A 14,946-nucleotide genomic window follows, 5' to 3' on the forward strand; every position below is an offset into this window, starting at 1 on the left:
GATGGGAGCCTGTAAGGCCCAGAGAAAAGAGAGAGGCCTCGTTGTTAGTTCTAGTTCATTTAAGTCCCGGGCATTCTGAATTTTTCACCGTTAAGGTCCCTTGTAGTCTGCTTTCTCCTTTCTTCGAACTATCAAATAGGTCTCTGTTCCATGTAACCAGAGTCCTTGCTAGAACAAGGACCTCAGCCCTGAGGAGTTACTGAAGTAGTCCCACTTGTGTGAGCTCCCTCTTTCCCCTCACCCCAGCCCTATCCCAGCTTAGAGAAGAGTAGGAACCCTCAACACAGTCACACCTTTATTCGCTGTCAGTGAAAAAAAACACACTACAAAGCACAGGATCGAACAGTGAGGACAGTCACTGTGGGCACAGCCAGGAATAACACTTCTAAAGGAAATAGGGGGCTATGCTGGAGAATGACTTGGGAGGCCCTCCTCTGCCACCCAGTCCCCCTCCTTCCTTAGGCATCCACAATCCTGGAGCTTCCACCAAGCAGAAAGGGCCAGATACCATGGGAAGCCCAGTTCTGCCCCCACATTCTGGCAAAGATAGAAAACCTTGAAAATTTCAGAAAGAAAATCTCATATTTTTCTGAGATGTTTCAATTTCAGGATTTGAATTATATTTTTTTCAAAAACGATGAATAAAATATGTAAGAAATGTATTCTTGCCCCCAGAGTGATCTCTAAAGTCAGCACAAAGCCTCACCCAGGGTGGATCTTCAGAAAATATTTGTTGCTTTTGTAAATTTTTGTGTAAAAATATTTACAGTGGCAGCTTACTACCCTGTTCAGAAACCCCAGCTTATTCTCTTATTCTTTCTCTTTTCTTCTTCTCTGCAGCAAGATTAATCTCTACCTCTAGGGACTCTGCTATTATCAGGAAAAGACTCAGTGTCATTGCTTCTGGGCTTCCTTTTTCTTAACTTTTGATTTAAAGTAAGTTATATAATCCTGACAATAGCTCAAAGGGCTGGAGTGGCCATCTGAAGTAGCCCTTGCTGATGGTTTTTAAAGAGCAAAAATAAGGAGCTCATTAATTAGCCCAAAAGGTTGAATGAAGACAGAATACAATTAGGAGGCAGATTCTGGGATCTTGCAATTCATAGAGCTATTAAAAGAAGATACAGAACTTCGAAGGAGAATTTGGATATACCCATGTTTTAACTGTCTGTATATTTTTGAGTCTATGTGAGCCATCTTCAATCTCTGTGAACCTTGTATTCTGTGACAAGTCCCTCTCACCTGGAGCAGAAATGGGAGGACTTCTTCTTTTCTCACAGTGGAACCAGTGCTCTACCACAGCACACAGTCCTTGGGACATCCAGGTGCATGTGGGAGCAAGACCTGGCCTACCTGTGGCTTCTCCCAACAGCAAGAGGGTGGTCCTGGTTCCTGGTCTAGCATTAAGTGTTCAGCACTTCTGGGCTGTATGAGAATCTTTGTCCTGATCAGCAAATATCACTAGAGATATGTGTCCAGAAGCTTGGAGTAATCAAACATGCCCTCGCAGGTACGATTTGCCTACTAGCTGGATGAAATAAAAAGTTCTCTTAGGGAGGAAGATGATGGTAAAGACAATGCAAGATACTTCCAAGGTTCTGGGTCAGAGGCCTCCTAGGACAGCATTAATTTATTAGCAGAGCTTCCCGGAAGCATAAAACAAGATGCTTGAAAATGTGAGGACTTCTACCAAGCTTCTATTTCTTTTTAGAAGACTACAGCCTCAGAAATTTTTTAGCAGGAAGCTTGTAAAAGACCAAAACCAACTTAGCTTGCCCCACAGTCAACCTATGTACAACTCAAGAGTCAGAGACATGAGCAGGGAAGAGACTCTGAAGGGAAGAAATCTTCTTAGAGCCTGGGGTTCAAGTCTTGGCACTGTGCTACCTCCTGACTGTGTGCTCTTAAGCAAACAATTCCCCCTCTGTGCCTCAGTTTCCAAGTCTGAAGAAAGGGAATAAAGACCCTCATTTCTCTCAGCTATGAGGATAGAATAAGAGGAGAGAGATGGCAAGACTTTGAAAGCCATAAAGTTCTGCATGATTGGGAGTTAGATTAGATTCAATGTATGGGGGATAGAAACTCCACTTTGTAAAAAGCTTTCCACTGGAAGTGTCAGCTGAGACAGGCTGTTGAGCATCTGTATCTGTGGTGTTGACTGACAGCACAAGATATACCTAAGGCCAACTCTTGAGAGCAATGGAAGATCTTTTGAGGCATTACTGAACAAAAACCTGCTGCTTACTGCCTGAAGATGTGAATTCCCCAGCATTACCATGTGGCTGGTCATAGGTAGGATAGAAAGAGGGTGGAAACCCAGTGGCCCTGCTACCCATAAGGGCAGCAAGAAGGAATGTCCAATAGAGTTTGGGACCAAAGGTCAGCATCCCCAAGAGTTTACACCTGCAGAGAAGGACAGGTGAGCACTCAGCAGTAAGAGGTGTGCTTCATCGTTTTCTTGCAGATACAGTCCCACGCCCCCCAATTCAGTATCCATTCCCTGCTTCCACCCTGGGCTGACAGCACCTGTGTACTAGACTGTTTCACCAGGAGTTCAAGAGGAAATCAACTGCCACTACACATTAAAGGTAATTTCTGATCACAAATACAGGAGAAAGTAAAGTGAAAGACTGGATGAAGGAGCAAGATGAATTTCCTGGCAGTCAAAGCATGCAGCTCGATAGCTCATAGATCCAAAATCAGAAAGCAGACAATGGAAAGCAAAACCAGTGCACTTGGAATATGATGAATAATCTGGCAGGTGTAGGATGTGGAGTGAGGAAAAGCTTTTCAAATGGAGCATGCCCAGCACATTTTTAGTCATTTGGTCCATTGCAGCCTGGCAGCCTAAACAGTGGCCAGGTGGTCCTCTTCTAGCTCCTTCCACTCTGTAGCAGTGAAACAACAAGCCCATCTTTGAAACTAGAAAATCCAGAAAGGAGCTACCAAGATGTGGGAAATGTACTGTCTCACTCTCTACCAACCTTATTTTTTCTGTTTCTGAAGTCAGCATCTAACCAGAGTAAGTGCACAACAGAGTTGCTCACTGAATTGAAAAAGATCATTAAAAAGGAAGCAGCAGAAGCTGCAAATGGTGACAGCTCAGCATTTAGCTGGATAAGAAAAAATGTAATCTGGTAAATTTGGTGGTATTTTCTCCCTTTTTTTCTCAGCTCTTTTTTTTCCCATGAAAATTAGCATTTTCTATATTCACTTGATCATCTTACCAAAAAACAAGTAATATAAAGTACGTTTTAATATCCTAAACTAACAAAATGACTTTAGCTCTTTTAAAGGGTACTAAAAAAATAAGTATTACATAAGTTTCTATTTTTTCTTAAAAATTCCATTCGCATGGTTCCTAGACTTCTGAACACTTTTCATTTCATCCTTCTGTATCTCTGTGTGGAGCTGAGCGGAAAGATTTAATACACCCCCTGCTCAGCTGTTTGAGGTCTCCATTTAAGACCCCGACCACTGGAAGTCTGCCTCATGACTCTACAAGCTTTCGGAGGGCACGGAACGTGTCTTGTAGACTACCATATCCTTAGCATCTAGAGGTGCCTGACATTGAACAGGTGTTCGATAAACGTTAGCTGTAGAAAGGACTGAATGAAAGCTCCAAAGGCTGGGGCCAGAAGGGCCAGGTAGAGTCAAGAGGGCCGGGCAGAGACCACCTATAAGGGATCTGGGTCCTCAGCAAAGGACAGACTCAATTTGGCCAGGAAGAACAGAATTTCAAAGCAGAATCCCAGCCACCCTCCTTAACCCTGCCTCTAGGGGCAAAAGCCAACTCAACTCCTCTATGCCCAGTGGATGTAGATTCTGGGCCAAGACTGGGGTAGTTCTAGACTACAGGATACCTGAGGATCTGTCTCTTTTCCAGGGTAAGCTGGTCCCTCAAGGATCACGACTGAGGGGAGCAAGGACTTGGACAAAGGGGTGGGTGGGCCGGAGAGTGAGGCTGGTGTCCTCCTCTTCCCAGGGAAGGGCCAGCCAGAGAGGTCATGGGGTTGGGAGGTGGCCACACTTCTGGCCAGGGGCCCTGCCCCTCACCAGCCGCTACTCTCTACTTCTGCATATCACACTGCAGCAGCAGCACAATGGATGGGTCGCTCTTAGCTGCCTCCTTGAACTCCTCCAGAGTAATCTGGTCATCCTTATCCTGGTCCATCTTCTTGAAGATCTTGTCCACACGCTGCTGGGGTGTGAGCCCATCCTGGTTCATGCGCATCATGATCACGGTGCCCACCATCTTGTAGATAGCCTAGTGAGGCAATGAAGGAGGCATGAACACTCAAAAGGAGGAGAGAGGATTGGGGGTGAAGGAAGGGAGTCTGGGGGTAGGCAGGGAGAATACTGGGAGATGGTGAGGATACTGGAAAGTGATCTATGGTCATTGAGACTGGATATTTAATGAGTATCTCACACTAACCTGTCTAAAACCCAATTCTTCATCTCCAACTGCTTCTCCCCCAGCATTCCCTATCTCAGTAGATAGCACATTCATACTTCTAGTTGTTCAGACCAACAACTTCGATGTCATTCTTGACTCTCCTTCTCTCACACCTACATCCAAACCTTCAGCAACCTTTGTCAGCCTTAAGTTTGCAATAAATTCTATATCCAACCACTTCTACTGACTGTTCTTCCTGACTGGGCTGCTGTGGAGGTCTCCTAACTGGTCTCCTTACTTCTGCTGCCCTCCCAACCCCAGTCTCTTGTCCACACGGAGGAGGGAGAACCCTTATTGGCTTTCCATCACACTCAGAATAAAACCAAATCTCTATCTCAGATTGTGAGATGCTAAGTGATTGAGCTCCTGGTTACCTATCTGAGCCCCTTCCTACCACTCTCCCCTCACTTACTTCCCTCTAGCACACCGGCCTCCCGACCACTCCTTGAACACAGCAAATACAATCTAACCGCAGGGTCTTTGCATTTATTGCGTAGAACGCTCTTCCCCAGACATGTGTGTGGTCAGAGGGTTAGAATACTCAGAGGGTTAGCCCCCTCTCCTTATTCAGGTTGCTGCTCACGTTTCTACTCCTATAAAATTGCTTTTCCTCCACCGCTCGCTCTCCCCTTACTTTGCTCTGCTTATCTTCTTCATAACATTTACTGCCTGACATAGCATAGTTCAGTTACTGTTCTTGTTTTTAAATTTTCTCACTAGAAGGAATGTCCCACGAAAGCAAGAACTTTAAACAGTGCCTGGCATGTGTCGGGCACTCAATACATATTTGTTGAAAGAATAACGAGTAAAGAGAATTTAGGCTCTGGAGTCAGATTCCCTGGATTTGAATCATGAACCACTACTTTCTATGTTTCCTCATCTGCAAATGGGGTTTCTGCCAGTACCTACCCCCCAGGGTTGTTAGGTAAAGCACTTAGCACAGGGCCTGTCCTACAATGAAAGCCCAACCGTCCTGGGAGGCAGGATGGGCAGAGAGGTGGGGTGCAGGGAAGGAGAGGCTCCTGAGGCCCAAGAGGAGGGTGGCTGGAGAAGGTGGTGCCAGAGAGGGGACCAGCAGGGAAGACAGGGGCGGGTCACCCCAGCACACCCGGGCCTCTCAGATCCGCCCCAGAGCACCTCAATGATCTCCAACATCTCCAGGCGCGTGATGCGCCCGTCGCCATCCAGGTCGTACATCTCAAAGGCCCAGTTGAGTTTCTGCTCGAAGCTGCCGCGTGAGGTGACTGATAGAGCACAGATGAACTCCCGAAAATCGATGGTGCCGTCGCCGTTCTTGTCGAAGGTGCGGAAAGCGTGCTGTGCAAACTTGGAGGCGTCACCGTAGGGAAAGAACTGAGGCAGGAACGAGAGGGGTTGGGGCACAGTGACAGCTGGCCCTCCCAGCCCGCCCCCTGGGGTGCCTAGCCCCGCCCCCGCGCGCACGCCCTGGCCCACCCACCTTGATATAGAGCTGCTGGAACTCCTCCAGGTTGAGGATGCCGCTGGGGCAGTCCTTCAGGAAGCCCTTGTACCACTGCTTCAGCTCCTGTTCGCTGAACTCCGTGTTCTGAACCAGGTCCTCCAGCACCTCTGGGGCCAGCTTGCTGTTGGTCTTCCCCATGGCGGGGCCTGCGGGACAGGAGGCTCCTTCAACTTGGTCCAGCAGCGGTCCTCCAAGTCTCCTAGGACAGGGTTCCCTGTCTCCACAGCAGCCCCCTCCCATAACAAAACCCACATTCCCACAGCCAGGATCCACAGCAGGGTGGGTCACCCACCTCTCAGCACCCCACCCTCAACAAGCCCCATCTTCCTACAGCTGGGCTCTATCCTTCACCACATCCCTTCCCATGGGAGTTCCTGCCTCCCCTTCTTGCCCCTCTCCACCCCACCAGCACAAGAGGGGGGCCCTTTCCCTAAATTATCCTCTCCCCCCCTTCCCCAAAGGGCCTCCACAGCAGGCTCCTCCCTCTCTTCCCACAGGTTTTCTCTCTTGGTACCCAGGATCTCTAGCCTTCCAGGTCTCAGCTCTCTTTCTCACTGACAGGTGCTACATGCCACAATCTTCATCCTCTCCTCCCCTGGTTACACCTACCACAGCTCCCCACACCCACAGAGTAGTCTTAAGTCTCTCCTTGCTATTCAGAACTTTCACACTCAGCCCCACCTGCCTCTGTAAGCTCCTCTACTACCATGTGTCTGCCTGGCACCATCTCTCAAGTTCTTCCTCAAGACCTTCCAGGCCACCCCAGCAGGAAGCTTTTCTCCCTCCTTCCTCTGTACAAAAATAGAAGTCCTAGCTGGTAGCGTTGATGACCCTGATTACTTTCTGCTTTTCATTAGTTCATTCCATGAGCATGTAGCAAGGCTGACTGTGTGCTAGGCTCTGTGCTAATGATGTGGATAAAGTAGACAGGAACTAACCTTTAATAATTCATAATTGGATCAGAGAGGTAGATGACTGATGTAAAAGCCTTCAATCCATGCCAAGGAGTCAGCCTCTACTGGAGGAGAGAAGCTACTGGGGTTTTAAAGCAAAGGCTAAGAAGATAGTATTCACTCCACAAACACTTACAGAATGCTAACAACATGGCAGGTTCTGAACTAGGTGCTGGGCACCCAGAGAGAAGGAACGTGTTTTGGAATTGTTCCTCTGGCTACAACATGCAAGATGACCTGGATGGGGAAGGTATGGTGAGCAGAGAGGGGCCTGTGGCATTCAAGTAAGAGATTATGACATCAACCTAGGGGTTGTGGAGGATGGGGATGGACCGAGAGATATCAGGAGAGGACATTGGCAGGACTTGGTGACTGATCGGACATAAGGGTGAGAGGGACAGAGGAGTTGAGGCGAGTGCTCAGATGTAGGGCTAAGTGAATGGAGGTAGTATTGCTGAGAGGCAAGTTTGAGGTGGACAAAGAGTCAGTCCCAGCTGGAATTAGAGCCCCTCAGGTAGTCTATGCCAGATGAAGTGTTTGCAGAGGTGCATACAGTCCCTCTCCAGGAAGCCTGGCCAGAGTGAGGCCTCGCCAGTCCCTGAAGGCTGAGTGGACACTTCTGTCTGAACACTATGGGAGGAATGTCCCTCTAGAACTTGAGTTTCCCAGGAGATGGCCTGGGTGGTGACTTTGACCTGCCTGGAATCTTTAGAAGGGCACCAGACTCCAACCCCAGGGGAGCCTGTCATGAAGATACCCTGGAAAAGGAAGCCTCAGGGCATCAGAAGGAATTCCCCTCCCACCACAGGCCAGTGTGGCTTCTAATCTTTACTGCTGGCTGTGCACTAAACAACCAAATGGTCTGTTCCATGCTTCTTCCCTTGTTGCATGACCTCAGGTTAGTTACAGGATATCTCTAGGCCTCAGATTCCACCACTGAGCTGTGAGAAAGATCAAGAAATAGTGGGGGTAGCAATATCCTCCCCCCTGCTACCACCCTCAGAGGATGTGGAATCCTATATGCCCCTAGGAGAAGCCAGGAAGGAGGAGACAAGCCATCTTCAAGAACCTGGAACTTTAGGGTCCAAAAAAGTTGCACTGGGACCAGAGTTAAGCATGCCTCTGGAACGCCATGGGCAGAAGGAGGCAGGCTCCAAACCCAGCTGCCCCCTCCCCAAGTCCAAAGCACATTGAAGGCTCAGACTATAGTCAAGGAAGCTAGAGAACCCAGAGGTGGAGGTGTCTGATGGGAGAGGCAGAGATTCTTCCGCTGTCGCCTGTGGGATGTGCCTGAGTATCTGTGTGAGGGGCAGGGTGTGGGTGGGAGCACGTCAATGTATGAGACTGCAAATCTGTCAGAACGCACAGTCTCTGTGTGTGTCATCGAGTCTGTGTGGCTCTCACCTTCTGCCCCTTTTCTCCTCCCTGCCCTGTGCTGCCTTCCCACAATTCTCTGTCTCCTGGGGTCATTACTGTTCCCTGCCCCCATTTGGTCCCAGGCACACTAGGGATTATTCGTCCTCCTTCATTTCTCCTTATTCCCTTTACTGCTCTTAGATCAGCAGGTCAAAGCTGGCAGTGCTCTTTAACATTATCCTCTTATTTTAGTGAAAACCCAGAGAAAGAAGATATTGGCTCAGACTTAGACAGCAGGTCAGAGGAAGGGCCCAGATGAGCACCCAGGCTGAATCCATGCCACTGCCTGGTCCACCCTCTCCAAATACTGGCTTCTCTTGCCCAGTACAGACCTTCCCCACTTCTACCTGCCTTTCAGGAAAACCATAGCTCTGATCTCCCTCTTGGCCTCCCCCTTGGACCATCTTGCTCAACTCCAGGCCACAGTGTCTGATATTTCGGAAATATCCATGCCTCGGGGTAGCCTACTAGCACCTCTAACTCAGCACATCTACAACCAGACTCATCCTCAACCTGTGATAATCCTTCTCTCTCTGCCACCTCCCCATTTGAAGCCCACAACCCTGATCCCTGCCCTCTGGGAGAAGCCTCTGGGCACAGAGGGGCAGTGGTTTTGTGTCTGGGGCAGTGCCAGCTTCTTCACAGCTGGAGGGCAGCCCTCAAGAGGTTAGCAGAGGCGCCCGTGCATGGTCAGCAGGGTCATAGTTAGATTTCCCCTCTCCCTTTTCCCTGGGTCCAACTTGCCACAAAGTCCCATTGTTCTTTCTTTTGAAGTGCTCCTAGAACCTTCACTACAGTCTCTGTTTCCCCACAGTCAGGACCAGGGGCACAGTCGAGGGGCTGAAATCCAGCTGGGGTGCTGCTTGTTAAGCCATGCCTGTGGGCTCAACTGTCTCAGAGGGAATGCCTTTCTTCTGATTCCTCTGTTTGGAGGCAATGTTGTTTCTGGCTTTGCCCAGAAGTGCAATGTAAGCTAGAGGTGGCAATGCCCAAAGGCCCCCTCAAACTCCAGAATCTTCTAGAATCTGGTGTCAAGGTACCTGACTGTCTAGCCTTACTGACCTCCACTCCTCTCACAATTATATACTTCTTTCAAGCCAAGTTTTTCACAGTCAGAACCTTACCTATTGCTTAGTTGCTTTCCTCTCCCCTAAAATTCTTTTCTCTCCTGACCTGATGCAGCTATAATCAGCCTGCGGGCCTGGCTGAAACCCACTTCCTTATGATCAGCCTATCTCGGCCCAGAGAGTGGACAGTCAGCAGCACGGGCACAGTATTTCAGATATGAGTAGACCCTGTCAGACTGTGCAGGTGAACCCCACAGTATGTAGACTTCAAAGCTCTCTGACCCTCACCTAGAATTCTTGGGTGGAGCATGATTTGAGAGAGGCCTTTGCATTAAACCCTTGCCTAAGCCAAGAAAAGTTCTCCAGGACTTTTTGCTCAATAGCAAAGAGTTTATTCTCTCCCAGTATGACCCAGTCCACTTTGGAGCAGTTCGGACAGGGAAAAAAGTACTTTTCCTGTGTTTCCTAAGTTTGCCCTCTGGTAGCTGCCCCACCTGGGTTCTGTCTCTGCCCTCTGTGGCTGCACAGAACTGCCCTGTAGAGGCCTAAAGACCATACCTGGAACCCAGGGATGTTCAGTGAATAATCCTTGATGGGCAGGACCCCCTTCTTCCTCTGTGCAATGGCCTCAGGCTGTTTTCTCTATGTTCTGCTGACATTGCACCCACTTCGGAGAAGATGGAAGCCAGACCCAGGGAAAGAAAGAGTTCACCCAAGGTCAAGTAGAGTCCATCAGCAGCAAGGCAAAGGCCAGAATGCACTGGGGGCACGTTCTGTTGGTGCTGTAACCCTGCTGACCATGCGCAGGCGCCTCTGCTTACCTCTTGAGGGCTGCCCTCCAGCTGTGAAGAAGCTGGCAGTGCCCCAGACACAAAACCCCTGCCCCTCTGTGCCCAGAGGCTTCTTCCACAGGGCAGGGATCAGGGTGGTGGGCTTCAAATGGGGAGGTGGCGGAGAGGGTGGAAGGGACAGAGGGATGTAATAATCCCACACCCTCGCCCAGCTTCAGAGGAGCTGGTGCTGAGACTGTTGCCATGGTGACAACAGCTCTCTGGTCAGGAGATTTTTCTTTTTCCTCTCCTCCTTTGCTCTTCTCCAAGCAGCAGCCATAGCAGCAGCAGCCAGGTCTTCTCCTTCTTCTTAATGAGAGGCAGAGGATGATAAACGGTGGGCCCTGTTGACTACCTCAGCCTCGGAGCTGTCCATACCATGTGGGTTGCTGGTCTACGAGAGACTCCTAACAGCTGAGGAGGGGCCCAGGCCTGGAGAGTGTGTGGGAGTGGGTGGCCTGGATCTAGGCTTGTGTAAGAAGCAATGTTCCTTTGCTGAGGCCTAAAGCCGCTGAGGGTTCTCTAATGGTTCAGGAAAAGAGGAATGGGATCTTGTTTTCTTATAATCACAGAATTAGAGTGTGTCAGTGTTGGAAGGCTATTCAAGATCATCTCATCCAGTCCACCCTCTGTTCTGACTCCTTCCCCATTTCATGAAGGATCAGAGAGGGAAGTGACTTAGCCAAAGTCAGACAGCACTGAGGCAAGGGTAAGATTTGAACCCAACTCTGCTGCACTCAAGGTCCAGGCTACCTTAGGGAAAAGAGTGACACAGTCCACTTGGAGCTTTGGCATAGTCCCTGCAGAGCAGCAGGAAGACAGGAGAGAGAGAGTGACTGGGTTCAGGAAGGCCAGAGAGGGTATGAATTAGAAAGGTATTTGATTAGTAGAATGGGAGGAATTCGTGCTTTGGCTATGAGGGGTGAGGGAGATGAAGGAGGCTGGGATCTTGGCAGCACCGACTGACAGATGTGGGTGGTCTGCTGGAGATGGGTAGGAGATGTGGAGTCCCTGTAGTCCTCCGACCAAGATAAAAGAGGCATAACATGGGGCCTCTGTCTAGCACTGAGACCATGGGGAGGGGGCGCTGTTGAGAGAGCGTCAGGAGGAGAAGTACTGGGGGGGTGGGGACCGGAGGGGAGCTTCTTCCCTCCCCGAAGGTATGTGCTGTGAGCTCTGTCAGCTTGATGGGTGGAAGGAAAGGACAATGTGAAGTGGGAGTGGGCTTTCTGTGGAGGTAGAGGCCGTCTTTGGGAGCAGGGACCTTGTGATGTGAAATGCAGCGAGCTGCTGGTGGGGCCGAGAGATGTGGGTGGGGACTATCTGTGGAGTGGGAGGTTGCCATGGGACTGGGTGGACTACCTATCTCCAAAGGAGGGACGGTGACACTTGCCTCCGCTAGCACTGGCAACATCACATCTCCAGGTGTGTGTGTGTGTGTGTGTGTGTGTGTGTGTGTGTGTGTGTGTGTTGGGGGCCAGAGCAATGGTAGTTCTTACCTGAGCTGGGAGTAAGGAGGCAGCTCTGCCTCCTTTCCTGGGACCCATGGAGCCTGGACTTTGGCTTGGGTCCCCTGGCCAGGGGCGGATCCCTAGATGCTGTCACTTATGATAGGGATCTGGGAGACGAACCAGAGGAGACAGGAGACGAGGAAAGGAATGAAGAGTGGAAGGGGAGAGAACAAGGGCCTCCGCCCGGCCCCGCCCGCGTTACCTGAGGCCGCTCGCCGGGTCGCTGGATGGCTCCGAGCCTCAGCGGGCCGCGGGGACCGAGATGGGCTCGCGGGCTGGAGGCCAGGTTCTCCAAGGTCCGCGCTGGAGCCGCCTCCCAGCTCTTGTATCACTATGTGTCTCTCGGAGCCGACACGATTTGCATAAGCCCCGCCTCACCCCGGACAGATTGCGCTTTGATTGGCTCCACTGGGGCGGAGTGGCAGGCGGGGTTTCAGGTGGGGACAGGGTAGCCAGTGAGGCCCGGCTGCCAGAGCGTGCCCCGCCCGCACTGACCTTCCTGGAGTCGCGAGGATGGGGGAAGGCTGTACCCCGATCTGTATCCCGCCCTGAGTTTCAGACTCCAGGCCATAGGCTAAGGTGAAAAGTGTTGAAGATTAAAGTGGATTCGCAAAAACAATCTCACGGTTGCTATGGAAACGGGAGAGCCACAGCCGAGTCTCAGCCTTCCTTTTCTGGGCCCCAGCGGGGGTGGGGAGGGAAGAGGGGTGAGTCACGAGACGTGACCCCCACCATATCCCACCCGAAATTGTAAGAAGGCGATGAGGAGCTGCCAAGAAGCTGAGGAGGGGAGGAAAGAGATGAGGTGGTCAGCAGCGCACGCCTTCGCATCACAGCCCCTCAACACACCCACTCCCGTCACGCCGTGGAAAAGAGCGCGGGTGGGCGCGGAGAGCGCTGCACGGATGGCGAAGTACCCAACCTCTGCGTCGCCCCACACTAGTCGTGGGCTCCCTACAGTCCCTAGTTCCAAGCCCTCCCCAGACAGACTTCCTTATTTCTCACGGACCCCCAAAAGCATGTTAGGATCTCCCCCTGAAGGATCCCTCCACCTACCCCATGGACCACTCCATTTCATTTCCCAACCTCCCGTTTTCCCGTCCGATAGACGGTGCCGGTCCCCAGCCGCCGCCAGTCTCCGGCCTCGGATGTTGACATAAACCGCAGGCGGTTTACACTGAGAGGGTCTGGAAGGTTTCAGGGCTCCGAGAACACCTCCTTCCCGCACTTAGGGGTCTCCCCAAATCCTGGCCGGGCCGCCCCAATTGCACTGGAAGGTGAGAGTTCCTGACCCAAGGCTATGGGAAGGAACCCTTTGATTCTAAACTGAGGGCTAAAGGGGAGTGGATAGCCTCTGGCTGGGCCACGTGCGGGGGAGGGACTACTAGACATCTGTCAAAAGGGGTGGGGAGTCTAGTGATTGGTCAAATGGGAGCAGAGATGCAGAACAGCAGAGGGGGAGGGGAGGAGAGGCGGGGCTTCTGTTCAGCAAAAGTTGAGGTGGGCGAGGCAATGGAGGGTGACGAGGACCCGCTTGCCAAGAATGGAGGAGGCTTCTCTGGCTGGTCCAAGAAACTCCTCGGACTGGCTCGCTAGGGAGGAACCAGGCTTTTCTCTCTCTCTCTCTCTCTCTCTCTCTCTCTCTCTCTCTCTCTCTCTCTCTCTCTCTCTCTCTCCTTCCCTCCCTTCTTCCCTCTCTCCCTCCCTCTCTCTCGCTGCAGGTTCTGTCTTCTGTCTGGGGCCCTAGCAGCATGACAGTACCCGGGGCTCCAATTAGCAGGCACATCCCTGGCCCCTTTGGTTGGTGACTCACGAGGGACAAGTGTTTGAAAGTCCTAACTCTGTCACTTCCTGAGCACCTTCTCTACTTTGGACCCTGGGGACCCAGAAATGGGCAAGAAGTCATCCCTTTCCCCAGAGAACCTTAACCCAAGGCATGAGGAAGTGAGGAGAGGCAGGGAGGGTGGGGACACTGGGAGTGGTAGCTGAAACTCTAAAATGGGTTCCGTCTTTGCCAATGACACCACATATGACCATGGGCAAGACCCTCTCTGGGCCTCCTAGTCTGTAAAATGTGGGAGCTGGTACAGGAGGCCCAGCGGAGCAGGGGAAGAATTTCAACCAGCAGGCTGAAGAAAGACCATTTGCCACCCCGAACATAATTATGCGGGCATGAATCTGACTGTTCCACTACAGTTGTTGGCTCCTTAACAATAACTACCATATACTGAGAACTTACTTTGTGTCAGGCATTATCCTAACACTTAGTTTATTCCTTATAAGAACTCTATGAGGCAGGTACTATTATTATTCCCATTTAACAGATGAGGAAATTGAGGCTCAGAGCAGTTAAATGACTAGCCCAAGTTCACATAGCTAGGAAAGCTGCAGAGCTGGTTTTGAACCCAAGCAGTCTGACTACAGAGCCTACATTTCTAGGCCTCTCTTTAAGATCCTTCAATTCCTTGAGGGGAGGGACCTTGGATTGGAATATTCTTTCTGATATCTCAAGGCATTAGAAAGGCAAAGCCCAGCCTCCTGGGAGCAGCTTCTCTGTGTCAGGCAAACAAGACATGCGATTCCAATCTTAGCAGCAGAGCTAGTAGTAGTGAACACAAGGAAAAGCCCTCCTAAACTGCAAGGGTACTGATATGTGGCTTCTTCTGACAACCTCATCCCCAGCCCTGGAATCTAGCATGGGATCCATGAATCTCAGGGAAGCAAGGCAAGAAAGGCAAAGGGCAGTTTGTGAAGCAGGATACATTGGTCCTGCTCTGGCTCTAAACTAGGCAGGACCACCCATGCAGCCTTACCCATGAATCATCTCAGGGCCTGTGACTATTCTTGACCTGTCAGTGAAAACCCATCTTCGCCTCTCATAATACCTGAGACCCTGACCTTGATCCTGCCTTTGCTTTTTAGGTTTGATGTTTACAGCAATCACAGTTGACACTGACTGAGTTGCTTCACTATGTACCAGGCTCTCTGCCAAGTCCTTTATCTGCATTACCTCACTTAATCTCAGAGATGACCACTGCCAGAGGTGATATTAAAAATATATAACAGCTCTATTCAGGCACAAGCACTAGAGCAAGGACTTAGTAGGTCTCTGTTCTGCCAAGAGTTAACACTTTAGTTACTGAATCAAGGGGAGCATGCTGGAGAAAAGCTAGGGAGGTGGGGGCCCATGGGCTATTGTTAATTACTTACTAGTCAACATGAAAGTATTT

The 14,946-nt window shown here is 50.6% G+C and overlaps 1 protein-coding gene across 4 annotated transcripts; it reads right to left on the minus strand.

The window, feature by feature from the left end:
- Positions 1 to 282: 282 nt before the first annotated feature.
- Positions 283 to 12,281, minus strand: HPCAL4 (hippocalcin like 4). 4 transcript variants are annotated; one of them, XM_016140085.2, is made up of 5 exons: positions 11,919 to 11,938; positions 9,934 to 10,042; positions 5,916 to 6,085; positions 5,594 to 5,809; positions 283 to 4,267 (listed from the first exon to the last, which is right to left on the minus strand). In XM_016140085.2, the coding sequence occupies exons 3-5, from the start codon at positions 6,075 to 6,077 to the stop codon at positions 4,070 to 4,072; spliced, it is 576 nt and encodes a 191-aa protein (XP_015995571.1). In that variant the 5' UTR covers positions 6,078 to 6,085; positions 9,934 to 10,042; positions 11,919 to 11,938; the 3' UTR covers positions 283 to 4,069. The 4 variants fall into 4 exon arrangements, with proteins under 4 accessions (XP_015995571.1, XP_015995569.1, XP_015995572.1 ...); XM_016140083.2 differs by lacking the exon at positions 9,934 to 10,042 and having other exon boundaries at positions 11,919 to 12,281; XM_016140086.2 differs by lacking the exons at positions 9,934 to 10,042; positions 11,919 to 11,938 and adding an exon at positions 11,705 to 11,809.
- Positions 12,282 to 14,946: the final 2,665 nt, after the last annotated feature.

Source organism: Rousettus aegyptiacus, unplaced genomic scaffold (genome assembly GCF_014176215.1).
Source record: "Rousettus aegyptiacus isolate mRouAeg1 unplaced genomic scaffold, mRouAeg1.p scaffold_m13_p_1, whole genome shotgun sequence".
NCBI classification, from domain to species: domain Eukaryota; kingdom Metazoa; phylum Chordata; class Mammalia; order Chiroptera; family Pteropodidae; genus Rousettus; species Rousettus aegyptiacus.

What these genes read in the sequence shown, in the direction of transcription:
- HPCAL4 (XM_016140083.2), bottom strand. Translation starts at nt 6,077, where the DNA reads ATGGGGAAGACCAACAGCAAGCTGGCCCCAGAGGTGCTGGAGGACCTG. An exon ending in TCCAGCAGCTCTATATCAAG is followed by an intron (nt 5,810 to 5,915) that starts GTGGGTGGGCCA and finishes TTCCTGCCTCAG; the next exon opens with TTCTTTCCCTACGGTGACGC. An exon ending in AGATGTTGGAGATCATTGAG is followed by an intron (nt 4,268 to 5,593) that starts GTGCTCTGGGGC and finishes TTGCCTCACTAG; the next exon opens with GCTATCTACAAGATGGTGGG.